This window comes from Miscanthus floridulus, chromosome 11 (assembly GCF_019320115.1).
Source record: "Miscanthus floridulus cultivar M001 chromosome 11, ASM1932011v1, whole genome shotgun sequence".
Taxonomy (NCBI): Eukaryota; Viridiplantae; Streptophyta; class Magnoliopsida; order Poales; family Poaceae; genus Miscanthus; species Miscanthus floridulus.
The window spans coordinates 64,346,880-64,373,919 of NC_089590.1; the positions used below are offsets into that span (position 1 = coordinate 64,346,880).

At 46.6% G+C, this 27,040-nt stretch overlaps 4 protein-coding genes across 5 annotated transcripts; 2 read left to right on the forward strand and 2 right to left on the reverse strand.

The window, feature by feature from the left end:
• Positions 1-16,357: 16,357 nt before the first annotated feature.
• LOC136494760 (putative non-inhibitory serpin-10) lies at positions 16,358-17,854 on the reverse strand. The gene has a single exon (XM_066490932.1). It carries the CDS (start codon positions 17,193-17,195, stop codon positions 16,485-16,487), a length of 711 nt encoding a protein of 236 aa, XP_066347029.1. The 5' UTR covers positions 17,196-17,854; the 3' UTR covers positions 16,358-16,484.
• A 4,049-nt stretch (positions 17,855-21,903) lies between these two features.
• Positions 21,904-24,414, forward strand: LOC136493260 (probable ascorbate-specific transmembrane electron transporter 2). The gene is made up of 4 exons (XM_066489321.1): positions 21,904-22,354; positions 23,478-23,526; positions 23,617-23,819; positions 23,934-24,414. Exons 1-4 carry the CDS (start codon positions 22,211-22,213, stop codon positions 24,240-24,242), a joined length of 705 nt encoding a protein of 234 aa, XP_066345418.1. The 5' UTR covers positions 21,904-22,210; the 3' UTR covers positions 24,243-24,414.
• A 142-nt stretch (positions 24,415-24,556) lies between these two features.
• On the forward strand, positions 24,557-25,213 carry LOC136492078 (putative non-inhibitory serpin-Z11). The gene is made up of 2 exons (XM_066488223.1): positions 24,557-24,730; positions 24,839-25,213. Exons 1-2 carry the CDS (start codon positions 24,557-24,559, stop codon positions 25,211-25,213), a joined length of 549 nt encoding a protein of 182 aa, XP_066344320.1.
• A 526-nt stretch (positions 25,214-25,739) lies between these two features.
• On the reverse strand, positions 25,740-26,682 carry LOC136494644 (heavy metal-associated isoprenylated plant protein 39-like). Of its 2 annotated transcripts, none has more exons than XM_066490814.1 (3): positions 26,552-26,665; positions 26,370-26,451; positions 25,740-26,130 (listed from the first exon to the last, which is right to left on the reverse strand). In XM_066490814.1, exons 1-3 carry the CDS (start codon positions 26,561-26,563, stop codon positions 25,973-25,975), a joined length of 252 nt encoding a protein of 83 aa, XP_066346911.1. In that variant the 5' UTR covers positions 26,564-26,665; the 3' UTR covers positions 25,740-25,972. The 2 variants fall into 2 exon arrangements, with proteins under 2 accessions (XP_066346911.1, XP_066346912.1); XM_066490815.1 differs by having other exon boundaries at positions 25,748-26,130; positions 26,370-26,448; positions 26,552-26,682.
• Between the last annotated feature and the right edge of the window lie 358 nt (positions 26,683-27,040).

The following is a 27,040-nucleotide window of genomic DNA, read 5'->3' on the forward strand; positions in this document are numbered from 1 at the left end:
GAACCCTAGAAAGAAAATATTCATCTAACTATAGTATTTAATAATCCACCCCAACTATACTACTCAAAATATTATTTTAAAATTCAACTCCTTTTTTTGGGTTCTGATCCCCTCAATTTTGGAGGCATATGGTGCCTATGGGCCCACCATTTTGCACGCATCTGGTGCCTCCCGGTGCCTCCCTCATCCGTGCCTCTCGGTGGCTCTGTCTTTCTAGCCGTCAGATCGCTCGTCGTGAGCCATCCAATATTCTTTCAACCATAGTAAAAAATTTGTAGAGATAATCATAGGAAAAAGAACAGTTGCCTTTCTTTCTCACCCCAACAATATTTGCCTACATATATATTCTTATCCTTTTTAGCCTTTTGGCTGAAATCCCTAGTGCAATGTATTAGAGCTCTTCATGGTTCATCCTATTTAGGCCATTGTCGGTGCGGGACCCACGGGATACCCTGTATGGAAGGGAGAACTAGTCTAACTAGGATTCTTCCCCTGTAATCTTAGTAGTAGTATTACTCTGTAATCCTACTAAGAACTCTCATTGTAAACCAAATAGGACTTTGGCCTCCTGACTATATAAAGGAGGGCAGGGCTCCTTAGATCGAGGAGTTCAGAGAAAATTGTACAACACAACACTTTACAATCTATCCAACGCAAAGGCTAACGTCGACTGGACATAGGGCTATTACTCGATCAAAGATCGAGGATCCGAACCAGGATAAATCGACTATCTCTTGCGTTAACCATCGAGTTCCGCATACGCTGAAGCCTGAACATACTACCCCGGGGACCCCCGTGGTAGGCTATCAGTGGTCAAACATCGACAGCTAGCGCGCCAGGTAGGGGTTTTCGGCGACTTTGCACCCGAGAGCTCGATGGACCTAGACAACATGATCTTCTCAAAGGGATCAACCTTCATCTTTGGTTCATGGATCTCCGAGGCAGGCGACGATGGCAAGCTCCAATGCCGTCTCCTCGAAGATTCAGATCATCATCAGGACTTTTCCATTTCGGTGACAACGACAGATCAGCTTGCCAGAAGATTCGCGTAGCTCGTGATGTCCAATCCAACTTGGATTTCACAACTTCACGCATCCGATTCAAACTCAAGTTCCGCTTCCGAGATGGAGTCTTATCCGAGTTCTTTCGGAAAATCAAGTTCTTTTCCGACAAAGCTCCAGAACACGATGTCAACCTATCAAGAATACTACTCAGAGTACACTCAGAGTACTTTAAAGAAGTCAGGTCCTCTTCTGTTCAGACTCCACAACATGGCAATGTCTTATCAGACACGGCCCAAAGGATCCACCAATCCAATACTTAGAATATCACTGAAAGGAGCCTAGGAAGGTCTCGTTTTAACTATAACATCTCAAGACTGCATCATCCACTGGCCGGGTTCTGTTCCTGAGGATAGCGGCACTCAACTAGTCGACAACGTGACAACAATAGTTCTACCCTACCAAGAAGGAGACTCGATCTGTGACCTTGAAACCTCTACTGAAGTTATCAACACCTCTGGCAGTACGGAAACCATAGACGATGACAGAACAACTCACGCTAGAGAAGTATTCATGATTCACCACCCTCGATCACAATTAGTCCCCCTAGAAGCACCCAATGTCAGGTCTTTAGATGAATCTGAATCCAACATATCACCATTTATCCAGGGGCACGATGGTGAGACTGAGAGTTAGAGGCAAGCTAGAGAGAGAAAGAACAAATTGAAACAAGGATGTCAATGCCGTGCTAAGCAGCAAAAGGACACTTGGATCAAATATGAGTCAGACCTAGCCGAGTACAATAGAAGAAAATCAGAGTGAGAGGTCGAAGAAGGACGAGCAGCGAATACACCCTACGATAAGATCTGAGAAGCACTAGAAGAACTCAGGGCGACTTTATATCCTAATGAAAAACAAGAACAACTTCGAGACTTCCTCTGATCAACAGTCCTTAGGACACATGATGGAAGGGCAACATCTCACGAATAAGAAGATCAAAATCAAAGGAAGTCCGCTTTCGAAAGACTTGGACCAAGTGGAAGTCACAACAGAGAAAGTTGAAGAAATCATAGTCAAAACGACCGAGTCGAACAACCAAGAAAGGCTAGAAGCAAAGCACCTACTCGGATAGCCACGCAAAACTACTCTCACCAAGACAACAGTTGGCAAGAAGGGGGCGCTGAATCAGAATACACAGAAGCCAGAACACACAATAGATTCCCCTGTTTTGCAAACAGACTTGCTTCAATATGACTACCTCACAAGTTCAAGTCGTCCAACCACTCCAAGTATGATGGCAAGACCAAACCAAAGCAATGGCTTAGTATTTACTCGCAATCGATTGAATTGGCCAGAGGAGACGATGACATCAAGACCTTGTTCTTTCCCATGGCCCTGGGAAACCATGCCCCTTCAGTGGTTTGACAAATTGAATCCAGGATCGATCAGAAATTGGGAGGACTTGCAAAGGGCTTTCTGTGAAAATTTTGCGGGTATCATTACACACCCAATCACCCACACAGAGTTCAAAGGACTCAAACAGAAAGGAGGTGAAAGTCTTAGAAATTACTATCGGTGATTTGGTGAACTACGAGCTCAAGTACATGACATCACACAACGAGAAGTAATCGAAGCTTTCTCTCACGGAATCATGACTAGGTGGCAATTTCAAGACTTCTACAAAGAAAACCCAAGAAACAATGAAGAATTCAGACGAATATTGGAAAAGATAATTACTGCAGAGGAAAAAACAAGAGAAAAATTCCTAGATAGAAACAACCGAGACAACCCGAATAGGCAAAATCATCAAAACAACAGACAATAGGAAAGAAAACGTGGACTAGACAACACAGTAGCAATGGCTAACAAATCAAAGAAGTTTTCAAAACCCAGAAGGTATGACGACATTGAAAACATGCGTTGCATCTTGCACCCCAATGGAAAGCACACCATCGGAAATTGCTACACCTTCAACGAAAGATACACAAGGAAAGATAGTAAGAGGAACAATAAAGAAGACAATCAGAAAAAAGAAGACAACTATGAAGACAAGGGATTCCAAAAATCTAGGGGAATAGTGGCAGTAATCTTTGCCGGGGTTCTAGATTCTAGAAGCAAACATCAAGAAAAGCTAGCGTTATGAACCATCATGGCAGCAGAACCCGCTACACCAAGATATCTCAATTGGTCAGAGTATCCAATCCAATTTTCAAGAGAAGACCAATGAACCAGCGTAGGAAACGTAGGCCATTACCCACTAGTTCTAGATCCAACCATTGTCAGTATGACTGTTACGAAAGTACTAATCGACGAAGGAGCCGGACTCAACATTATTTTTTCAGAAACTCTAAGGAAGATGGGACTACAACTCACCAGGATGATCACACCAACAAGCATGCCTTTTTATGGCATAGTACCTAGCAAGGCAGCAATGCCACTTGGACAAATCACTCTACCGGTTACTTTTGGGACTCCCTCAAACTACCGTACAGAGTTCATCAAATTTGAAGTCGCGGACTTCGATTCATCATATCACGCAATCCTCGGGCGCCCAGCACTAGCAAAATTCATGGCAATACCGCATTATCCATACCTGTTGCTTAAGATGCCAAGGCCTAACGGTGTCCTCTCTCTTCGGAGTGATTTGAAGCACGCATTTGACTATGATGTTCAGGCAATCCAAATTGCAGCAAAAGCACAGGCCAACGATGGAAGAAAAGAAATAACCACTGTTGTGGCAGAAATGAACCCAGAAGAGCTAGAGATACCGGCTAAAAAACCCAGCATCCTAGCACCACCAAAAGAAGCCGATGTCAAGCAAATCGACCTGGGCACTGGTGATCCCTCAAAAATGACAACCATCAGCGCCCACCTATCGGCAAAATAGGAACTCGTGCTCACCAACTTTCTTCGGAACAACAAGGATATCTTTGCTTGGAAGCCGGCCGACATGCTAGGGGTCCCAAGAGAGTTGGCTGAGCACATAATTGATATCAATGAAGGCTCCAAGCCTGTGAAGCAACGACTACGACGATTCTCTCCCAACAAGAAGGCAACAATTAAAAAGGAAATTACAAAGCTATTGGTAGCCGAGTTCATCAGAGAGATCCTTCATCTAGATTGGTTAGCAAACCTAGTTCTAGTACAGAAAAAGAATACAGACGAGTGGCGCATGTGCGTCGACTACACAGATCTCAACAAACATTGCCCGAAAGATCCATTTGGGCTACCGCGCATTGATCAGATAGTTGACTCAATGGCAGGATCCACCCTATTATCCTTTCTTGATTGCTATTCAGGATATCACTAGATTGCATTAAAAGAACAAGACCAGAGCAAGACATCTTTCATCATTCCGTTCGGTGCCTACTGCTACAAGACCATGTCGTTTGGACTCAAGAATGCTGGAGCCACCTACCAAAGAGCTATTCAAACATGCCTTGGTGATCAGATCGACGAAAACGTAGAAGCATACATGGATGACGTAGTGGTAAAGACAAAGAACCCGGATGCACTAATTAAAGACCTAAAGCAAACCTTTGAAAACCTGAGAAGATGGAGGTGGAAATTGAATCCAAACAAATGTGTATTTGGAGTTCCTTCAGGACAACTACTCGAATTCCTGGTCAGTCATCATGGAATCGAAGCAAGCGCCAAGCAGATTCAAGCCATAACAGAGATGGGCCCTCCTCGAAGTGTCAAAGATGTGCAGAAACTAACAGGCTGCATGGCAGCCCTCAATCGTTTCATATCAAGACTGGGCGAAAAAGGGTTACCTTTCTTTAAATTGCTGAAGAAGACAGACAAGTTCGAGTGGACAGAAGAAGCCAACAAAGCTTTCAAGAAGCTCAAGGCATACCTCACCTCCTCACCAGTTCTCACACCTCCGAAGAAATACGAAGACATGATGCTATACATTACGGCAACTTCTACGGTGATCAGCACTGCGATTGTCGTAGAAAGAGAAGAAGAAGGGCGTGTATATAAAGTACAACGTCCCATATACTACATCAGTGAAGTACTGTCAGAATCAAAAATCTGGTACCCACATGTGCAAAAACTACTCTACGCCCTCCTGATCACTTCACACAAGCTTCGCCACTATTTTGAAAGCCACAGGATTACCGTGGTGATAGATTTCCCACTCGGAGACATCCTACACAACAGAGATGCAACAGGGCACATATCTAAGTGGGCAGTTGAACTTGGCGCTCTCAATATCGATTTCACTCCACGGAAGGCAATTAAATCTCAAGCCCTGGCTGATTTTGTTGCCGAATGGACAGAAATTCAACAACCTGTGTCAAGTACCATCCTTGATCATTGGAAGATGTACTTTAATGGATCACTCAAGCTAGGCGGAGCCGGTGCAGGTGTCCTCCTAATTTCTCCAGACGAAAAGCAACTCAAGTACGTCCTTTAGATATTATGGCAAGCTACAAACAATGAGGCAGAATACGAAGCCCTCATACACGGGCTACGAGTGACAATTACCCTCGGAATCAAACGTTTACTCGTTTATGGAGATTCAGCAGTAGTAATCAATCAAGTCAACAAAGATTGGGACTGCACCAAAGAAAACATGGGCGCTTACTGTGCTGAAATACGAAAGCTCGAAAAACATTTTCAAGGATTAGAAATTCTACACGTCCTGCACGATTCTAATATTGCGGCAGACATCCTCGCCAAGCTTGGATCAGACAGGGCGAAGGTCCCACCCAGTGTATTCATAGAGGAGTTATCAGCTCCTTCTATCAAACAACCCGGTGAGATAACCCCTGAAATCTCAGCCAACGACACCTAGATCTTGGTAATCACCACTTTATGGACCTAGGTTTTTATTTATTACATCAAAGAAAATAAGTTACCAGCGGAAAAAGAAGAAGCTACCTGAGTTGTTCATAGAAGCAAGAACTATGTCCTAGTAGGAGACAAGCTCTACAGAAGAGCCGCATCATCAGGAGTACTCCTAAAATGCGTCTCATTTGAAGAGGGCAAAGAGATCCTAGATGAAATACACTCAGGTTGCTGTGGAAATCATGCCGCTTCAAGAACACTAGTCGGAAAAGCATCCCGCACCGGTTACTACTGGCCAACCGCTTTGAAAGACGCAGAAGAACTCGTTAGAAGATGCAAAGGTTGTCAAATATTCACAAGACAGGCTCATGTGCCAGCTCACAACCTCATATGCATCCCACCTGCTTGGCCTTTCTCCTGCTAGGGGCTGGATCAAGTAGGACCCCTCAAGAAAGCAAAAGGCAGCTTCGAGTACATCTTCGTAGCAATTGACAAGTTCACCAAGTGGATTGAATTCAAACCGCTTACAAAATACAGCGCAGCCAAAGCAGTTGAGTTCATCCAAGACATTATGCACCGCTTTGGCATGCCCAATCGAATCATCATGGATTTGGGTTCTCCCTTCACAGCCATAGAATTCCAAAGTTGGGCACAAGACTGCAGCTTCAGAATAGATTATGCATCAGTCGCACATCTAGAGGCCAACGGACAGGTTGAAAGGGCAAACGGACTCATACTAGCTGGATTAAAACCAAGATTGTATGAAGAACTAATAGACTATGGATCAAAATGGATTGAAGAATTACCCAAGGTTGTATGGGGGCTACGGACTCAAATAAGCAGAGCCACCGGATACTCACCTTTCTTCCTAGTGTACGGATCAGAAGCAGTACTACCCGCAGACTTGATCTAGACGTCACCAAGGATAGAACAATACGACGAAGGAGAAGCAGAACACACCCAAAGATTAGAACTCAACAGTACAGAAGAAGCCAGAGTAAACGCTACCCTTCAATCAGCAAGATACCTCTAAGGACTAAGACGCCACTATAACAAGAATACCCAGTCCTGATCATTACAAGTCGGAGACCTAGTACTAAGAAGAATACAAAAAACCGACGGATGCCATAAACTACTCAGTCCATAGGAAGGTCCTTTTATCGTCACAAAAGTCATCGGACCGGGCACATACAAGTTGATAACAGAAGACGGAAAAGAAGTCAACAATACATGGCACATCAGTCAGCTATGAAGATTCTATGCATGAAAACAACTCAAGGGAAAATATGTATACAAGACACAAGAGATTAACGTTCATGATCAACAAAGATAGCGCTCATCAACAACATATGTACTATTGTGACCTATCAATATTCATGATCAATAAAGATGGTTCTTTCTCGACAAACATATGTCTCATTATGCCTCTCCCCGAGTTGTTTCCAATAAGAACAAAAAAGCAAAATGGCTGAAAAGATGCCTAAGCATACCGGCCGAGAGCAAAAGAGTTGAAAACATGCTTGAGCTCGCCGATGAGGGTAGCTAATAAGCTAACACCCGAACCAAAAAGCAAAATGGCTGAAAAGACGCCTGAGCATACCGGCCGAGAGCAAAATAGCTGAAAAGACGCTTGAGCCCGCCAATGAGGGTAGCTAATAAGCTAACACCCAAACTAAAAAGCAAAATGGCTGAAAAGACGCCTGAGCATACCGGCCGAGAGCAAAATAGCTAAAAAAATGCTTGAGCCTGTCGATGAGGGTAGCTAATAAGCTAACACCCAAATTAAAAAGCAAAATGGCTGAAAAGACTCCTGAGCATACCGGCCGAGAGCAAAAGAGCTGAAAACATGCTTGAGCCCGCCGATGAGGGTAGCTAACAAGCTAACACCCGAACCAAAAAGTAAAATGGCTGAAAAGACGCCTGAGCATACCGGCCAAGAGCAAAAGAGCTGAAAACATGCTTGAGCCCGCCGATGAGGGTAGCCAATAAGCTAACACCCGAACCAAAAAGCAAAACGACTGAAAATAAGACTAAACATAAATCAGAGCAATTTCAAGACAAGACCCTCTAGCTCCTTATTCCAAATAGCAAGAGGCTCGGGGGCTACACTCAGAAGATCCCAAGAAACGCTACATGGTTTCGCTCAAGAAAGCACTTGGACAACGCTTGTTCCTGCTCAACAAGACTTGGAGAAAACAAGATGAGGCTTCCAGAGCTCTACCATGAAGTGCTCGGGGGCTTGCCTGTCCTAGGATATTTTTGCAACCAGAGATAGGACCATATGCTAACCACACTACGAGCCAAGCCGAGAAGAAGAAGCTGGAGATATCCTAAGTCTTTTCAGTACTAACAAGAACACAAAGTTTATCAAGACAACGGTCTACACCGGGTTGTTTACAAGTCATAGACAAGCACTCGATAGATCAAGGAAGCCTACCAACCTACATATACCGAGTTGTTTACAAGGCACAAACTAAAACCAGAGAAGAACACGATAGATCAATGATCTACCCAATCCGAGTTGTTTACGAGACAAAGAAATACAAGCAAAGAAGACATCAACAAAGAACAAAAAATCTCCATTCAGTTTTCAAGTATAGTGTTTTGTTACAAAAGCTAGAATACAAGAGTCGATTACATCAGGCATTGTCATCAGGAGAAGAAACATCAATGTTAAGATTATCTACAATCTTCCTGGCTAAGTCATCGACCTCAGGCTCCAACCTCTCAACAGCATCCAAGTACTCTTGGCTCTCGGCTTCATCGGCAACCTTGGACAAAGGAAAGTTCGAAGAAAGAACCCAGACCTAGGCAAGGACGTTCCTGGTACACAGATGGGCACACCTCTTCATGAACCCCTGGAAACGAGTCGGCACTTGGGGAATAAATTGAGCCCAAGATTGACTATTATCCGCTGGAGTCCGAAGAAGGTTGGCTACTGACCGAAAAGACTTCCACAAAGCATTCCAGTTATCAGTAGCTGTTGCCAACCTACCAGTCCAGTCTTGAATAGTCTTTTGGGCTTGCATAAGATCCCTATCAGCTCCACGCCTAATCAACTTAGCAAGCGCGAGTTCTTCTTCAGCTCAAGTAATTACCTCCTCAGCTTTGTTGTGGTTAGTGCGGACGAGTGTCTTCATCTCTTCGATACCCTACGAGAGCATCTGCTTTTCAACTCGGAGAGCTAGGCGAAGCAACAAAAAAAAGTCAGCAAAAAAGGAAGTCAGAATACAAAAGGAAACAAACAGAACCCGTAATACCTTTGCACTTGTTCTTCATGGACTCCACCACAGCATCCTTCTGCTTCTCCGCCTCTACCACCCAAGCACGAAGAGCCTTCTCCTCCTTTTGGTGCGTTTGGCGCTCAATCTCCAACTCGACTCGGAGGAGGTCAAGATCGGCCTTCAGGGCGCTCACCTCAGAAGACAACTTTTTCTCGTTTTCAGACGAGAAAAAGAAGCCAGTATGATCATGAGAGAAGGACTGAGCAAAAAAAAGACAAAGAAAAACAAGACATAAGGACAGAAGAAAAACGAACATCCAAAGAAGGAACGGCAGAAAAACTTACCTGGAGCTTTTCCCCAAAAGAAGTCGCAAGGGTCGATAAGCTTCCCCAGGTGGCAGTTAGCTCCGACAATCGATGAGTGGTATCAAACTGCTGCACCACGTCATCAGCAAAAGGCGGACCACCAGAGGTGAGAGAAGGAGAAGGAGAAGCCGGCCGAGGCGAAGAAGGCACGACCAGAGCAATCTCCTAGGAAGCCAAGGCCAATCCCTCAGATGGACCCGCCGCCATGGCCACAGTCACTTCGGGAGCTGGCAAATCAGCAGCTACGGACTCTATCCCCCTCACAGCCACCTCAGCGCCCGTGCATTCCGAGTCCTGAGACTTAGTACGCAAGGGCGTACTAGAGGTTTGACAAGAAGTCGATTGGAGGCTCGGGGAAGATGAAGGCCTAAAAGATGACAAGGAAACCCGTCAAAAAAGAATAAGAAAAAAGAAGAACAAAAGCAGAGAAATAAAACCAGAATTCACTCACTCAGCTATCCTCTTCTTCATAAAACCAAAAGAAGACCTCGCAGGGGGAACCACGGCAGCAAAAACGTCCCCGCCACTCGGTGGCCGGAGCAGCGTAGCCGGTACCGGAGCCCCGGAAGAACTTGGTACCAGAGTTACGGAAGAACTCAGTACCAGAGCTACGAAAGAACCCGGTGCAAGAGCCTCAGAAGAACTGATACCCGATGATCGCTTACTACAAAGACATCAAGACCAATGTCAAAACAAAAAGAAGGTTTCAACTATAGGAAAATAAGAAAACAACTCACCGCCGCATGATAAGGGGTGCATCATCATCCTCTTCTTCCTTAGTCTCGACCATGGCCACCATAGCACCAGCTAAAAAAGGGCAAAAGTACTCGGTTAAAGACAAAAACAAGCAACAGAAGGACAGAGCGTATTAATGTGCTCACCTAAGAGCATGCTAGCTATAACTTGAGTACCTAGAGAAGTACACGACTGGCGAGCTTTCTTAGCAACGGGCACACCAGAAGAAGAATTAGCCACTCGCCCCCTCTTGCCGACGCTATGAGCAGCTCGAGGAACTGAATGAGGAACATACTCTACATATACATCAGGGTTCGTAGAAGAAACACCAGGAAGCATTACGGTGGTTTGCGACTTACTGGTTAAAGAAGCCCCAGCAAGACTACCCCTAGCCCCCCACAATGGCAGGGAGGTTGTGAAGGGGAATCAGGTCAACAAAGTTACACCCCAATTCCTACGAAAAGAATAAGACAAGGAAGATTAAGCGAAAATAGATACAGCAAAAAGAAATACAAAAAGTACCCGCATAAAGAGAAAACAACTTACAGCTAGAGGCGGGTTCTTTGCACAGTACTCAGAGATGGTAAGCGGGACAATGCTTGCTCCTTTCAGCATCTTCTGAAGGCGCTCGAGTACCTCCTCGTCGATCAACTCAAGGGCAGGGACCATGCGTGAAGGATCCTCAGCCCCAGAGTACTCGAAGCCAAAGTTATCTCGCTCCTTCAGAGGCTGAACACGATGGCGAAGAAAACTCAAGACAATTCCAAAACCGGTCAAGCCCTGCTGCTTTAGAGTGCTTATCCGCTCAATGAATGGCTAGATCACCTAGAGCTCGTCCGACATTAGGGAGTTCTTTTCCCACCGGTCGTTAACCGAGGGACCAGATCCAGAATGAACGGCGAGAGAAGGAATCAAATTGGCGGCATAGAACCAGTCAACACGCCAATCCCTCACAGAATCAACCAGGTCATAGTCAAAGAACTTGCTTTTAAGACCCTGGTGAAACTAAATCCCGCAGCCGCCAAGAACATTGGTGTCTTCACGGTGGGGTTGAGGCTTCATACGAAAGAAGTGATGGAAGAGAGAAAGAGAAGGAGGAATTCTAAGGAAAGCTTCATAGAGATGTACAAAAACATAAAGATGGAGGATGGCATTGGGAGCAAGATGATTCAAGCTAACCCCAAAATAATTGAGAAATCGATGAAGGAAGGCGGAAGCAGGAAGGCAAAGTCCAGCACGGATAAAGGAGACGAAAAGAATGATCTCACCAGGACCTGGAGTAGGGACCCGATGCTCACCTGGAGCTCTCCATTCAGCAATGTCCTTGCTCTGGATCAAGCCATCGCTGACAAGTTCGTGAAGCTGGTCTTCAGTCGTTGTTGGAGCTGGCCAAAACTTCTAGGCAGCCCTCATGGCCATGAACTCTTGGTTCTCGATCATAGAGAGGGATGGCTCCTCGTCCACGAAGGTTGCCTAGGACTTGCTCATAGCTTTCTTCCTACCCATGTACTAACGGAGACAAAAAGGCGCTAGGGAAAGAGAAGGCATGGACGGCGGCGCTCAGATGGTGGCGGCAATGGCGACGGCAGACTTACGAAGGCTAGGGTTTTTTTAAGGCGAAGGCAGAGTACCAAAGAAAAGGAGGACAAAGGCCTTTAAATAGATTTTACACCAGTAAAAACGCGGCCCACCAGGCCCATTAAAACACGGTGTGAGAATGCAATGGTCCATTTACTAACACAGCTAAAATGACAGAAGGCACAAATCCACACAACGGCACAGTTCAACGGGTGGATTTCAGACTTATCCATCCAGCAAAATGGCAGAGTTACCATATGGCTGCGAAAAGAACTCATCAGCCATGAAGCAACAGGAGGTTACCTCACAAGGAACATAACAACCCGGTTCTAACATAAAGAACTCGGGAATCTCATAGACAACAAGGACATCAGTAGAATAAAGAATGACAACTCAGAAGACAAGATTCTCTCTATTACAAATGACTTCAAAAGATACAAGATTACACATCTTACAAGACCCAACGAACTCGGAACTATGATAGGCAAGTAGCAAAAAGGAACCTAGAAACAACTAAGCTCTAGAACGACTACGTGTTCCAAATCACTACTCGGTAGAACAAACCGTACTTGGCTACACTGTTTTCTTCAAAGGACGGACGCAGTGCACCCAAGGCAAAAATCAGTAGAATGGCAGGATAACATGGAGCAGAGAAGGCCGACAGGCATCTGTCTACCCAAGTCCGATGTGATGCTGGATATGGTGTTGATCTGCACCGGATAGTCTCAAGACAAGCGGCGAGGATCAACCCAGAACTGCCAGATGAAGGAACGAAGCCCACATCACAAGACTTCCTCCAACTACTGCCACGTACATCCTGGTACATTGCTGCTGTGGGATTAGCCTACCTCTAATCCCTATCACAAGACTCCCTCCAACTACGGCAAGACACACAAGAATTGCAAAATAAACCCGGGGGCTGCTCTACCACACAAACTACAATATTCATGACTACAGAGACATCAGAACAAGTAACAGAACGCTCAATGAATCAAAATAGCACTCCAGGGGGCTATTTATAGACCAAAGGAGCGGTGCACATGGACCAAGAGCACCAACGGAATAAGCCTAACAAAGGACACAGTGAAAAGACAGAACTCAATAATGAAAGGGAACTCAGGCGTGAAGAAACAGTACTCAACAATAAGCATATTCGAGAGAATATACCAACACAGTACAACCCGTGAACAAAAGGCATTTACACTCAACCACCACCATACAACTACATCTGACAACAGCAGACTCTACATCTAACAACAGCAGACTACCAGAGAATATGCCAAGATTCTATATCTGAGCTCTTTTTGAACAATGCTCGGGGGCTACAACAGGGGAAGTTTTCAATTCGTTGAACAACTCAAATTCAAGACCCTCCAACTTTTTGTTCCAAATAGCAAGAGGCTCGGGGGCTACACTCAAACAGGAATTTTCAAACAGCATAAAGATTCAAGACCCTCCAACTTTTTGTTCCAAATAGCAAGAGGCTCGGGGGCTACACTCAGTGAGTGCACTTTTTTATTCAAAAAAGCGCACATCACTCAGAAGACTTCTTCAAGACAGATGACTTCAAGGCCACACGACGAAAAGAACCCGGAAATAGCTATATCCGCGCTCTTCTTGACAAAGAACCCGGATACACGCTTGGGAGCCCTTCGACGAAGAATCAAGGCGATTTCAAGAAAAGACCCTCAAGCTCCTTGTGCCAAACAGCAAGAGGCTCGGGGGCTACATCCAAATGAGAGTACTTTTTTCTTCAAAAAGGTACACACCACGCGAAAGACCTCACGAAGCGCTACATGGTTTCGCTCAAGAAAGCACTCAGACGACGCTTGTTCCTGCTCGACAAGACCTGAAGGAACAAGACGAGGCTTCTAGAGCTCAACCATGAAGTGCTCGGGGGCTTGTTGGTGCGGGACCCATGGGATACCCCACACGGAAGGGAGAACTAGTCTAACTATGATTCTTCCCCTGCAATCTTAGTAGTAGTATTACTCTGTAATCCTACTAGGAACTCTCATTGTAAACCGACTAGGACTCTGGCCTCCTAACTATATAAAGGAGGGCAGGGCTCCTTGGATCGGGGAGTTCAGAGAAAATTGTACAACACAACACTTTACAATCTATCCAACGCAAAGGCTAACGCCGACTGGACGTAGGGCTATTACACGATCAAAGATCGAGGGTCCGAACCAGGATAAATCAACTGTCTCTTGCGTTAACCGTCGAGTTCCACATACGCTGAAGCCCGAACATACTGCCCCAGGGACCCCCGTGGCAGGCTATCGGTGGTCAAATATCGACAGCCATGTTACGATCCACTAGTATTAATAATTACCTAGCTAATACCTAATACATCCTAACTACTCAGTCTGTCTAAAAACTTGATGTTTTTTATAAAAACACTCAAAAGAGTGTTTCACATCTGATATATGATGGACAAAAAGACACAAAATGACCTCTAATATATAAGAGTACATCAAAAATCAATCGGTTGTCTTCTTCTTTCGGACGTCCACTGCCTGCCGGAGCTTGAAGATTGCACTGCAAAGATAGCAAAGAAAAGGGCTACCTACAAACACTCTCACCAAACATGGCTTTGAAGACCGCAAAAATCACTCACTGCTGACAACGAGATCTAGTATCCACTAAAAGAATAGCGGCTGGAGAAATCCTCCAAGGAACATAGGCGTGCAATCCTTCTCCATCCAAACAGAGTGTTGAAGATTTTGAACCTTGTGGTAGAACAGACCAAAAGAAGAGGTCAAGATCGCCGCATCAAAAGGCAATCAATTGCAACTACCAAGATCTGAAAAAGATCAACAGATATGATGGACCAAACCCTCACTGGTCCTTCATCGACGCCAGATCGAATGTTGCCGAGGTAGGGAGAGACCGAGAGACCTTATTCCAAAGTACCATCGTCGTCACCACCTCGTCGTTGACACTAGAATCAAATCCTAGATCAACAAGGATCTGCAAACCTAATCTAAAACTACGAAGAAAAAAGGATCGGGTCTCGCTCGTGTGTCCACCGGCGAGATCGCCGATTATGAGAGAGGAAGGGGATTCAACAAGTTTCGTAGGAGAGGGCGGCTACGGCGGTGGTTGGGAGAGGCGGTCGCCAAATTGTGTAGGCCTTTTCATGCAGCAACAAATCTGCACAGCTAATAAATATAAGGGTACCAACGTCATATAACATATACAGTAATCTGTTTGAAAAAAATCCAAGAACAAAAGTATTTTGGAGTTGAGGAAGTATTTAGCTAGCTAATTATTATCAAGGAAGTTGTGTATTGCTAATATGTGGTTGAATAGTTGGTTCGAGATGCAAATGAACTATTAGCACCTATTAACAACCCTCCACTAACTAATGGACTAAAGCAGCTCTCCTAACTGATACTCCCTCTATCCTAGAATATTTTATGTTTTAAATTTTTTAGGACATAATTAGTACCTTTTGCAAATTACTCAGACACCCTATTTATTGAAGTTGTTCTACTTAGAGTATCTCCAAAAGTTCCTAAAAATCAGTAGGTAAATCAATGAATTTTTCAAGTGACTAAAAAAGTTGGGAGCATATTTGTTGGGTTCCTCCAACAATTTCTAAAATCTCGCTCTTGAAATATAGAAGACAATTTTGCATCAGAAATCACAGATTATTTTCAAAACACACCAACCATTTTTATACTTTTATTCTCTTGTACATTTTTATTGGGAACCATCCTTCTCAAAATTTCTCCTCACGTCATTTCACCTCTAGATTGGCCGACCGATACACGTGAGTATATTATTGTGCAGTTAGGTCGATTTTCTCAAGCGCAGAAAGATTGGAAGTTGAGATAGGAGTTGTTGGAGAGCGTTTTTTTTCCGATCTTACCCAAAAAAATTTAAGATTGGGAGTGGGTTCTAGAAACTCTTAGAGATGCTCTAAGGAATATGACACGCTAACTAAAATGAATGCATGGACACGTTCAGGCCCGATTTCTTTCACGCGGTGCTATTTACGTTAATCAAACTATCAAAAGGAATGCAGTGGATGACTATAGCAGGCCATATAGCGTATCTGAGATCTAAAATATCAAGTTTACTGAGACATTTTTTTAATCATATAACATCAAATATTCTAGGATAGAGGGATTTAGCAGATCTGTTAGCTGACCTATTTATTTGTTCACTAATGCTCTTCCCGTAATATAGTGTATTAGCAGATCTATTAGCTGACCTATTTTGGACAAACTAAGAGATAAGACGTAGTACAAAAGACACATATACCCTTACTTCGTTTTCGAACGTGACACAATCGTTACTTCGTTAGTGTGATTAATGAAGATTAGTTAGTAAATCACAGCTGACAATATAATCCTATCATATTTTTGCTACTATTTAATGCAAAAATATCTTGTCTCCTAAAATCTCTTATAGTTAGGTGTAATTTTTTAATGCTAGAATGCACTGTAATACAATACTTGACGAAGGGAGTGTTAGCGCTAATAGATCTAAACATGCTCTTTTAATCAGTGTTATGCTTGGTGCCAATTTTTCTTTATAAAAATTGGGAGCAATCCAAAAGGTCAAAAGCTTTCTTTTGAGAGGAAAACGGAGCAACGCTTCTGGTTTGGTAACAATCCAAAGAAGAGTAAGTTTATTAACAAAAAAATCCAAAGAAGAGTGCAAAAGTCTCAAGGTATCACAAGACGATTAACGATTGATAGTCCAGAAAGATGGGAAAAGGAGGCCCGAAGAGCCGAGCCCAACTAGTAATACTAGCAGCCGCCGAGTCAATCTCAATCCTCCTTGGAAGGGTCCATGACATGGCCTAGGAACAAGACCTCGGCCTTCTCGTACTCGACGATCGCGAACATGAACGGGTGGTCAGCCACAAATCTCATCGGTGGCGGCGGGGGTCTCTCCGGTGGACTGTAAGTCGGGCTCGTAGCGGCGTACTTCGCTGCAACAGCTGTCGTGCCTTCCTCGTCGACCTCCACGGCGCACGTCTGCCTCACGGCCGACACGTAGAGCCCCTCGGGTGGCATGTTCGACACCATCCGCGACAGGTCGGCAGCGTCCGCGAACGGCGCGGACAGCCCGAGCTGGCAGAGCGCGTTCACCGCGTCGAACGTGAAGGAGAACTTGAACTTGGGAACCTTGCACGGGCGGACTACCTGCTCGCGCCGGGGCGCACACCGCATGACGAAATCCGGCTCAGTGACGGCCAGGCGCAGCAGGTCGGGAAGCCTGTCGCGCCTGTGCGGCAGGAACATGAGCATGCAGAAGCAGGGCGCCTTGGAGTCCAGCCTGCCGTCAGGCCCCACCATCTTGTAGAAGCACTGGAGGACCTTGAACCCCAGGCCAGGGGCGTCAAAGCTCTCGGCGTACTGCATGCCAGCGTCCGACAGGAACGGCACCCGCACGGGCTTGCCGTCGCGGCGGTAGAAGTTGCCGCGAACGGTATCCGACGGGTCGAACCTCCGTGCCCACGTCGCCTTGAAGTGCATGCCGTTGGCGAGGACGACCTTGGTGTCGCCGTGAACCGCGCCATCGGACAGGAGGTTCCGTATGCGCCCCGCCGTGGCCTGCTCGATGAAAGCGCGCGTTCACCTCAGCGGTCGCCGCCGCAGGCTGATTCTTGAAATCGACAGATCTTGCGACGGCGTGGTGAGCAGAGACGGCGGAGGACACAAACTCCGGCGAGAGGAAAAGCGTGCGGTCCACGAAGATGCCGGCGGCGACGGAGAGCTGTGGCCACGTGCTCACGTTGGTGAGGAGCCTCGCAATGGCCACATCGAGGTGGCCCGTGTTTTCGGAGCCCAGGAACGTGAGCAGCTGCCGCAACGTCGGGCCCTGCGTGCCCACGGCAAGCAGCGCGAGCCCAGCCCCGAGGGACATAGGCGAAAAGATAAAATTGGATTGCTTGGTTATCGCCTCCATGCCGGGGTACCAAGCGACTTGCAAGCAATAGTCCATGGCGAGCGGCTATTAGGTTACCGTGAAGTGATTTCGATTATTAGCAGAGAACCTGGTCAGATTACGGCGACGTGATTAGTTAGTTATAGAGGTGTTCGTGGAAAAGCTGGGGAAAGAGGACCCATCGGGTTGTATTTATAGACCAAACCGCCTGGGTGAACCTCCAAGGTAGCCTTGAGGAGGATGAGGATCCGGGTTATTCCCATTAACAAGGTTGTATGAGTTTTTTTTATCAAAAAAAAAAGGTTGTATGAGTTTTCATCTCTCTTAGACAGCGTGGCCAGAATTTATAAGTAGTGTGATCTAATGTTATATAAATTTTAAGTCACCATAAATGTAGCATATAGATACACGACTACATAAACGCTCTATTCGTTTGGGCTTGTTTGGCTTATAAGCCATGGCTGAAAGTATTGTTGGCTGATTTGGTGTGAGAGAAAAATATTGTTCGTTTGCTAAAAAAAATACGGCTTATAAGCCAAACAAGCCCAAACGAACAGGGCGAAAGTACCAAACGCAATAAAAAGATCATGCGAACATAAACAGATGAGTCCAGCTTGCTATAATAGAATTATATAATGTTTTAGTTTACATCCCTAATTATCTAATGGTGCACTAAAATCCTATAATTGAAATAGATTAAAATTCTTAGAAGTCTAGAACCTAGATCAATTTTGCATAGTTTTCTTTGAATTAGAACTTGAGGGGTCTCACGTTTCCATTTGCACTTTTCACACTATTATATAACTGAAATTCTCATCAAACATCATTAGTTCTTTATATACATCGTCATCTATTCTACATAACTCACTAATAGGTTTGATGCACTTACACTTCAGCATTAACTTTCTTTTATCTTCCCCTCTCTTTTATTCCTTGCCTGTGAATTAGATTAGTCGGAGGAGATTAGAGACTTAGTCTAGTTAGTTTTGTTTCTACATTCTCCGTAATTTTCTGTCTCATTTTTTACTTTTAGCTTTGTTTTGTGTGTAAAAACAAAAGCCGACTTGGTTGTTGCCCTCTTGCCAACTCAATAAATATGCGTGCACGCGTGTGCATTTCATGATGTGTGATTATGGTTGGTATTGTCAAAACGGCCTCCCTATGCTCAAATCAAGTTAGAATTGGGTAATCGATTTAAACAAAAAATTTGATTTGTTTTTTTTTTTGTTTTGAAAAAACTCCAGTTTTTGGAAATCAGTAGCCGGTCGGTCCTTTACAAAATAGAAAACTAATAAATTTGGTGTCGGTTTTTTTTACTTCAGTTTACATCAAACTGTCCGAACTGTTCCAATGTCGCGTGTCCATCTGCTAGGCTGGTCCTCTGCTCGCCGCCGTCGGCCGCCCTTGCTGGCCTACCGGCACCTCTGCTCACCACCGTCGGCCTACCCTACTGGCACCCCTGCTCACCACCACCGGTCAGTGCCCCCTGCACGGCGATATGCTTGGTCGTCATCGCCCCCGCTGGATGGACTGCTCTGCGCCCCTCCGCCTACTGCCTGCCGATGCAATTCTTCGCCTGACGGAAGTTGGCTGCGTTGATGCCAACCAGTCACCGCTCCTTTCTCTAAAGTCGCGCTAGTGTCGTGTCGCTCCAGCCTCTCGCTCGCTCTGCCCCGCGCACTTGTGTCGCGCCCCTTCCTTGCTTGGCTGCTCGCACCGACGCCACGCTCCTCCCGCCCCCGCTCCCACTGCGTCGCGTGCCCTGTCCCTGCTCGCGCCACCGCCATAGCTCATGGCGCAAGGTAGATAGGGTAGGGTGTGGGGAATGGAGTGGCGATTGGGAGTGGAGGAAGGGTTGTGTTTTTCGAGCTGTTGGGGTACACTGGACCGACGTGGGCTCTCGATCGGTGGAGTGGAAGCCTAGGCCATTGTAGGATGGACAGGGGTGGTAGACTCTGCTTCTTGCACCCGGATGCCTGGCCACACACTTTCGCATGCTGCTCATGTGCTGCTGCTCGCATGCTGCTGCACACCTGCGCCTATTGCTCGTGTGCTGCTGCTTGCATGCTGCTGCGCGCCTGCGCATGCTGCTGCGCATGGACGTGGAGACTGCACCAGCGTGCAGGGACCGCCTCCGCTCGCTTTCCTCGCCTGCTAATGGAAACACTTGCAAGATCAAGCATTTACTACAAAATACGTCTGAAACAAGTGAAACATTTGAAACATAAGCTTGCAATATATGTATATAGCCACTGCAACATATGTAACATCCAGATAAAACACGTGCAACATACGTCTGAAACAGCTGAAACATTTGGAACGTATAATTGCAACATACGTGTATAGCCACTGCAACATATGCAACATCCAGATAAAACAAATGCAACTTGCAACATGAAAACACTTGTTGCAACATAAGACTGAAAACAGACGAAACATTTGTAACAGACTCTTGCAACATATGCTTGAAACATATACAATATCTAGATCAAAACGCTTGCAATATACATCTGAAATAGATGAAATATTTTGGACAAACTTTTGCAGCATTCATCTGAAACACTTGCAATATATGCAACATGTGCAACATCTTGATCTACTTTTGCAATATCCGTATGAAGCACTTGCAACATACCTCTGAAACACTTGAAACATACTCTTGCAACATGTACTTTTAGCGCAGCGCAACATCTCTTTATTACTTGGGAGAATAAAGGCTCATTGGTGTGTGGATTTCACCAGAGGCAGTGCCTCGGCGGCACTTATAGGCGGCGGGGCGGCGGTGTGACACAGCAAGAAGGCAGGGCCCGCACGATTGGGAGAGGAAGCCAGATCCACCGAGGAGCCACTCGTGCCGGGCTTGCCGCGCTGGTCCACCCGTGACCGGGGCCGTCGGTGCCATTGGGCCGCCGTGTCGAGGGCCCCTTCGGCCTCCATGTCGTGGCCCGCTTGTGTTGAGGCCACGCCGAGGCCGCCGTGCTTGTCCACACCGTAGCGAGAGATAGGGGAAGGGAGGAGTAGCGTTGGAGGCATACAAGAGAGAGAGAGAAAAGCCGAGGTAGGGAGGCACGAGAGAGAGGAGCGGTCGTTGATATTTTCCAAGGCTCACATATTGACGGTACAGGTACTGGTACAGGCGTGGGTGGATTGGGTCCGTCTGAAGAGAGAGAGTTGCGGCAGCTAGTATTTTTCAAGACACACGTCTAACGGTACATGTACAGGCGTAGGTGGATCGGGGGCGTCTGCCGTGTGGGAGTATTACAAAAAATTGAAGCCAAAACCGAAAATTGAACAACCATGTAAAGAAAGTCCTACCCTAAATCCAGGCTTCGCACCCAATAAAGACATGTTTGGAATGTGAAAAAAAAATCTGGTCGTTTGTTTTTTCTATAAAATCATATTAATTCATATCTGCATGATTTCTACGAAATTGCTGCATTCAAGGCTATGGTCTAGGTTACCTACGGAGTACTCACGTACGACAACTCTTGGTTTTCATTCACCTGCCGTTCCAATCGAGAGCCAAGACGGGTCGACAGCTCGTGGATCTCGTGCGCGTCCAATCCTAACGCTGAACTGGCTCCCGATCGTGTTGGTCTGCATCGGCGTCGGACTCGGTCGGCTGGGCCCTGCCCACGTTCGCTGCCACAGACAACGGCGTCCCACCGTCCCCCCTCCTCCCTGACATGAGCCTCGGATAGCCTGTGGAAGATTCAGATGCCACATGCCACGGCGCTAATCGCAGTGCAGACAGGTTTGACTGAGGTCATGTTTAGTTTACACCAAATCCACTTTGGCACTATACAAAAAGAAGATTCTCCGTCACATCAAACTTGCGGTATATGTATGGAGTACTAAATGTTGACGAAATCAAAAAATAATTGCACAGTTTGGTTGTACTTTGCGAGACGAACGTTTTGAGCCTAATTAGTCAACGATTGGACAATTATTACCAATTACAAACGAAATGCTACAGTGCGGCTACAGTGTCCGAGAAATCCGGCGGCGCCAAATCGGTGGGCAACTAAACATGGCCTGATTGCACCTCACAGGTTACGGCCAATGTGGAAGGTTGAGCCAAATCAACTAGAACAAGCGATCAGAGATTAGAAAAAGAATGTGGGCGGCAGAATAAACAAAGCACCCAACGGCTTTGCTGACCGACGTGCCATAGGATCCCTTTCTTACGGGAGGGGTGTTTGATGAGAACAGGTCGGGGTAACCTTACGGTCAAGTCCCCATCTCCACTTCTCCGGATCCACCCAGCCACGAACAAGGACGCCTTTCCGGCCTTGTAGGTTGTAGCACGCAGCAGCTTCTCATTTCTTCAGCCACCAACCAACCACAGCGAAACAACACGAAACAGGAGGGGAGAGAACTGAAACACCCCTCGCTCTCGCTCACCTCAGTCCCTCTCCCTCTCATAAACGACGAGGAGGCCGTACGTACTCCGCAAGCTTCTCAGTTCACGCTCTCTAGTCTCTCCTCCAGGCACCACCGCTCCAGCAGCCTGAGCTAGTGAGCTGAGCACGAGCTGCCACCGTACGGCCGGGGCAGAAGCGGATCGGAGGAGGAGGAGGAGGAGGAGGAGGAGCAGAGCGAGATGGGGCTGGGCGTGAAGGCGACGCCGTTCACGTACGCGGCGCACTCGCTGGCCGCGGTGGCGGCGGTGCTGGTGCTGGTGTGGTGCGTCCACTTCCGCGGCGGCCTCGCGCTCGAGGCGCAGAACAAGAACCTCATCTTCAACGTAAGCACCGGACCGCCCCGTTCCCTCCCCTTTCGTTTGCAACTTGCATCCGCCTTCGGGATTTGGCTTATAGCTTCGTTCCCTCTGTAGTTGTTCCTTGCTTGCTTGTTGCGAGCCACGTCAGCGCGCGGTGCGGCTTTAGCTGCAAAGAAGAATATCGGACCGTAGCGTATGTTCGCTTCTTAGCGGTAGTGCGCGACACTGTTCCCAGAATCTGGGATTTTTCATGGAAATCGTCAGCTTTGTGAGCTTTGAGCGTTTGATTTCATGGGAACTGTATGACAGATTTGATCTGGAGGTAGAAGAAAGTAAGTACTCTTTGGGCCCAATTCATGAACATAGTAGATGGCTAGATGCTACAAGTCTACAACAAGAGAGCAATCACAAAATGCCATTGAGTATTTAGACGCTCTCTTGGCGTTGACCCGCCCCGTACCTCATGTTCGTACACATAGGAAATGAGACGGAAATGGCGCAGAGACTTTGAGAGCATAAGAAAAGCAACACCACATGGAGACTGGTCTTAAACTTTCAACAAAGCTAACGATTCCCCGTTTGTTGTTCTACCCTGCTTCGGAACATGGCTTGCAGTTTGGGAATGCTACGTTGTAAATAATGCAGAATGTTACGTTAACCCTTGAATGGCTCCAAGAGAATGTTCACTGGAATCGGTGACTTCTATGGATAACTTAAGTCCCTGCCTCTACAATCTGAAGAAAGTACGCAGCTTGAACAAACATATGTTATCACGGTTAAGACTTTCTTCTCTGTCTCCTTGTATGTCTGGCTCTGCCTTGGATCACTAATGTTTTACACTAAGCTTAATTTTTTTGTTTTTTACTACTACATGGATTCACGTACAGATGTACTGTAGCTTAACTTCGCTTGGATCATGCCATGTCTTGCACAAGAACCTAGATTAAATGTCAGTCTGTCTCTGCCCTGGATCACTACTGTACAGAGTGTTACCAAGCTTAAAAACTTGCACCTTTTTTCTACCGCTGCATCGATTTATGACCAATGTAGGCTGTAGCTTATCCTTTGTCGTTACTAGTGTAGCTTATCCTATGTCGTTACTTGTCAATTGCTGTAATTCTGTGGTTTTCTTGTGTGTCTATTGCAGGTTCACCCTGTTCTTATGCTGATTGGCTACATTATCCTCGGCAGTGAAGGTAACAGCAACACAAAATCATACTCATTTTAGTTCCATGTCTGCCATATCAGCACTAAACGTTGGTTTCTCCCGATCCACTGTATGGCAGCCATTATGATCTACAAGGTGTTTCCAAAACTGAACCACGACACAGCCAAGCTGACGCATCTGATCCTCCACGCCATCGCGATTGTACTCGGCGCCTTCGGCATCTACTGCGCGTTCAAGTACCACAACGATAGCGGCATCGCCAACCTCTACAGCCTGCACTCGTGGCTCGGGATCGGAACCATCTCTCTGTACTCCATTCAGGTGACGCGTTACGCGCCGGCGTCGCACGAATTTCACAACAATCTGCAGCCTTCCCCTGTTCTTGCAGCCTTGCATGCGGATTAGCTGATTGTCTGTCGATGATGTTGCTCGCAGTGGGTGTTCGGGTTCGTGACCTTCTTCTTCCCCGGCGCGGCGCCGAGCGTGAGGCGCAGCGCGCTGCCCTGGCACGCGCTGTTCGGGCTCTTCGTCTACGTTCTGGCGCTGGCGACCGCGGAGCTTGGGTTCCTGGAGAAGCTCACCTTCCTGGAGAGCGGGGGGCTCGACAAGTACGGCGCCGAGGCGTTCCTGGTCAACTTCACGGCGCTCGTCGTCGTGCTGTTCGGCGCCTCCGTCGTCGTCGCCGCAGTCACGCCGGCGCACGTCGAGGAACCGCGGGGCTACGCCCCAATTCCGGTCAGCTAGAGGGGAGGGCCGAGGGCGTCGCTGAGCATTCAGAAGAGTGCAACTGTGTTCTGTTTGAAACTTTGAATTGAACCCATGACATCAGTTCGAATTCGAAGCGGATGCGACTATGCGAGGGCTTCGGTCTATAAATACAACCCGATGGGTCCTCTTTCCCCTGCTTTTCCACAAACACCTCCAGAAGTAATTTGCTCCGCATTACGCACAACAGCACAGTAGGTTCTCTCTGCTAACAATCGAAATCAACTTCAAGTTAATTAATCTAATAACCGTTCGCCATGGACTGTTGCTTGCAAGTCGCTTGGCACGCTGGCATGGAGGCGATAACGGAGCAGTCCAATTTCATCTTCTCGCCTATGTCCCTCAGGGCTGGACTCGCGCTGCTTGCCGTGGGCACGCACGGCCCGACGCTGCGCCAGCTGCTCACGTTCCCGGGCTCCGAAAACACGCACCACCTCGACGTGGCCATTGCGAGGCTCCTCAGCAACGTGACCACGTGGCCACAACTCTCCTTCGCCGCTGGCATTTTTGTGGACCGCACGCTCTTGTCACCGAGCCGGATTTTGTCATGAGGTGTGCGCCCCCGGCGCGAGCAGGAAGTCTGCCCGTGCAAGGTCCCCAAGTTCAAGTTCTCCTTCGCGTTCGACGCGGTGAACGCGCTCCGGCAGCTCGGGCTGTCCGAGCCGTTCACGTACGCTGCAGACCTGTCGGGGATGGTGTCGAACATGCCACCCGAGGGGCTCTACGTGTCCGCCATGCGGCAGACGTGCGCCGTGGAGGTCGACGAGGAAGGCACGACAGACGTTGCAGCGACGTACTCCTTTTTGAGCCCAACTGGTCCCTGCTGGTCACCCCCGCCGCCGCCGATGAGGTTTGTGGCGGACCATCCGTTCATGTTCGCGATCGTCGAGTACGAGAAGGCCGAGCTCTTGTTCCTAGGCCACGTCATGGACCCTTCCAAGGAGGATTGAATTGAGATCGATTCGGAGGCGGCGCAGTCTTGTATGGTTTAGGGCCGGGGGCCGGCCTCATACGGAATGATGGCTAGTGGGGCTCGGGCCTTCGGGATTCTTTTTTACCGTTTTTCTGGACTGGTTAATCGTTAATGGTCCGTCCTGTAATATACGTTGAGACTTTTGCAGTCTTGTTTGGATTGTTACCACTTGCCGATGGCAAAGTGTTTCACAACAGCTACGTGTTTTTAAGTAGCACTCTGAAGTTTTTGAAAATAAAAAACTGCAGCTAGACCATATTCTGATAGAGAAAACATGACATCTGAGACACTGCATTGTGGGCTAAAATGTTTGTTTATATTGTACCAACTAATTAACAGCCCACATGGCATCCTTCCTCCAGTTTTAAATGGCTATATGCCCTAATTTCGTCCACGGATTTTGATACTTATATCTCTTATTAAAACATTTTGTTTCTCTTAAAAACTGTTAGTCCATATCATGTTCGAGGTACTAGTAATAATAATCAAGAGTCAAGAGTAGCATAAAAAAAATTAATTCTATATCCCTATAAGAAATGAATCTGATTTATAACTGCTATAACCGTACATGTGCAGATAACCAGATGAGAGGCTAGATTACCGTATGATATAAACCAGACTTGTTCTAATAAGGTACACGCTGCTAAGCTAGGAAGCAGAATCGTAAGCAAAACACTGTATGGCGTCCTGCAACAAGAACCAGATGAGGTGACGATGCTGAGTTAGCAAAGATTGATCACTTCTTCCCCTCTTTCTTCTCTTCCTTAGCTGGGCCGACCGAGACGACGTCGATCTTTCCGAACTTCTTCAACTTCTTGGCAATGAGGACGGTGTCCATTTCACCGATTACAGTCATCTTCTGATCTTTGTGATCAGCGGCTATCGAATTGATTCCTGTTTATTAAGATCATACATATAAATGAAGAAAAGAAAGAAAACAGCATATATGCTCATATGTATATATAGCAGGATAGCTCAATTTCCTAACAGAGAAACCAATAATGACTCGCTTTACCGATGCAGGATAAAAGAATAGCCGGACTGAAGAAGCTGAAAAGAGAATAACTGAAGAAGGGCGATTAAGTGAGAGGCGACACTGTGACGGTTGAAGCTAGCTAAAATCAAAACATTACCGTAGATATCTGCAACAGTTTCCATTGCCTTCTGCTTCACCTTCTCATCGCTCATGGCGGAGATCTTCAAGACCACCTTCTGCTGGCATGGGAAGAAGCCCAGGAGTTAATTAGAACTCTATCCGGGAACAGCCTGAGGCAGCGAAGCATTCGACGACCTCTGCAACGAACTGGAACCATACCTGCGGCGCCATATCCTGGAGGAAGAAAGATAGAGGGGAGGCTGCTTTGATTTTTGTCGAACCCTGCAACGAGCCAATGAGCTGATCCACCGTGCTCCCTACATATCGACGCAAAGCATAGACAGTTAGACACCTCACCGTTTGTCTCTCTTTTTTTTCGCGCTTTGCGTTGTGGGCCCAAGCCCAACCCGTACGTTCACCACTGACCAGCATGGGCGGAATGAAAACAACACCAGAGAGGCAGAGAGTGGCTAGACGTGCTAATCGTCAGTCCGGTGAATCCCGGAAAAATATTCAGTCCAAACTAGTCTTCGTAAAAAACCATACAAAACATACCCCCGAAATATAATTTATAAAAAACATAAACAATTCAAAACTATGCACGCACAAAATGTTTCTATATATATATACATGGCCATACAATTGAGAAAAAATATTTCATAAAAAATCATACGGAAATATCAAATTTTATGTGCATACGCACTATGA

Coding starts and splice junctions, on each gene's coding strand:
- LOC136493260 (XM_066489321.1), top strand. CDS start 22,211: ATGGGGCTGGGCGTGAAGGCGACGCCGTTCACGTACGCGGCGCACTCG. Junction 23,527..23,616: donor CATTATCCTCGGCAGTGAAG/GTAACAGCAACA, acceptor ACTGTATGGCAG/CCATTATGATCTACAAGGTG. Junction 23,820..23,933: donor TCTCTCTGTACTCCATTCAG/GTGACGCGTTAC, acceptor TGTTGCTCGCAG/TGGGTGTTCGGGTTCGTGAC.
- LOC136492078 (XM_066488223.1), top strand. CDS start 24,557: ATGGAGGCGATAACGGAGCAGTCCAATTTCATCTTCTCGCCTATGTCC. Junction 24,731..24,838: donor TTGCGAGGCTCCTCAGCAAC/GTGACCACGTGG, acceptor CGGCGCGAGCAG/GAAGTCTGCCCGTGCAAGGT.
- LOC136494760 (XM_066490932.1), bottom strand. CDS start 17,195: ATGCACTTCAAGGCGACGTGGGCACGGAGGTTCGACCCGTCGGATACC.
- LOC136494644 (XM_066490814.1), bottom strand. Junction 26,131..26,369: donor AACTGTTGCAGATATCTACG/GTAATGTTTTGA, acceptor CTTAATAAACAG/GAATCAATTCGATAGCCGCT.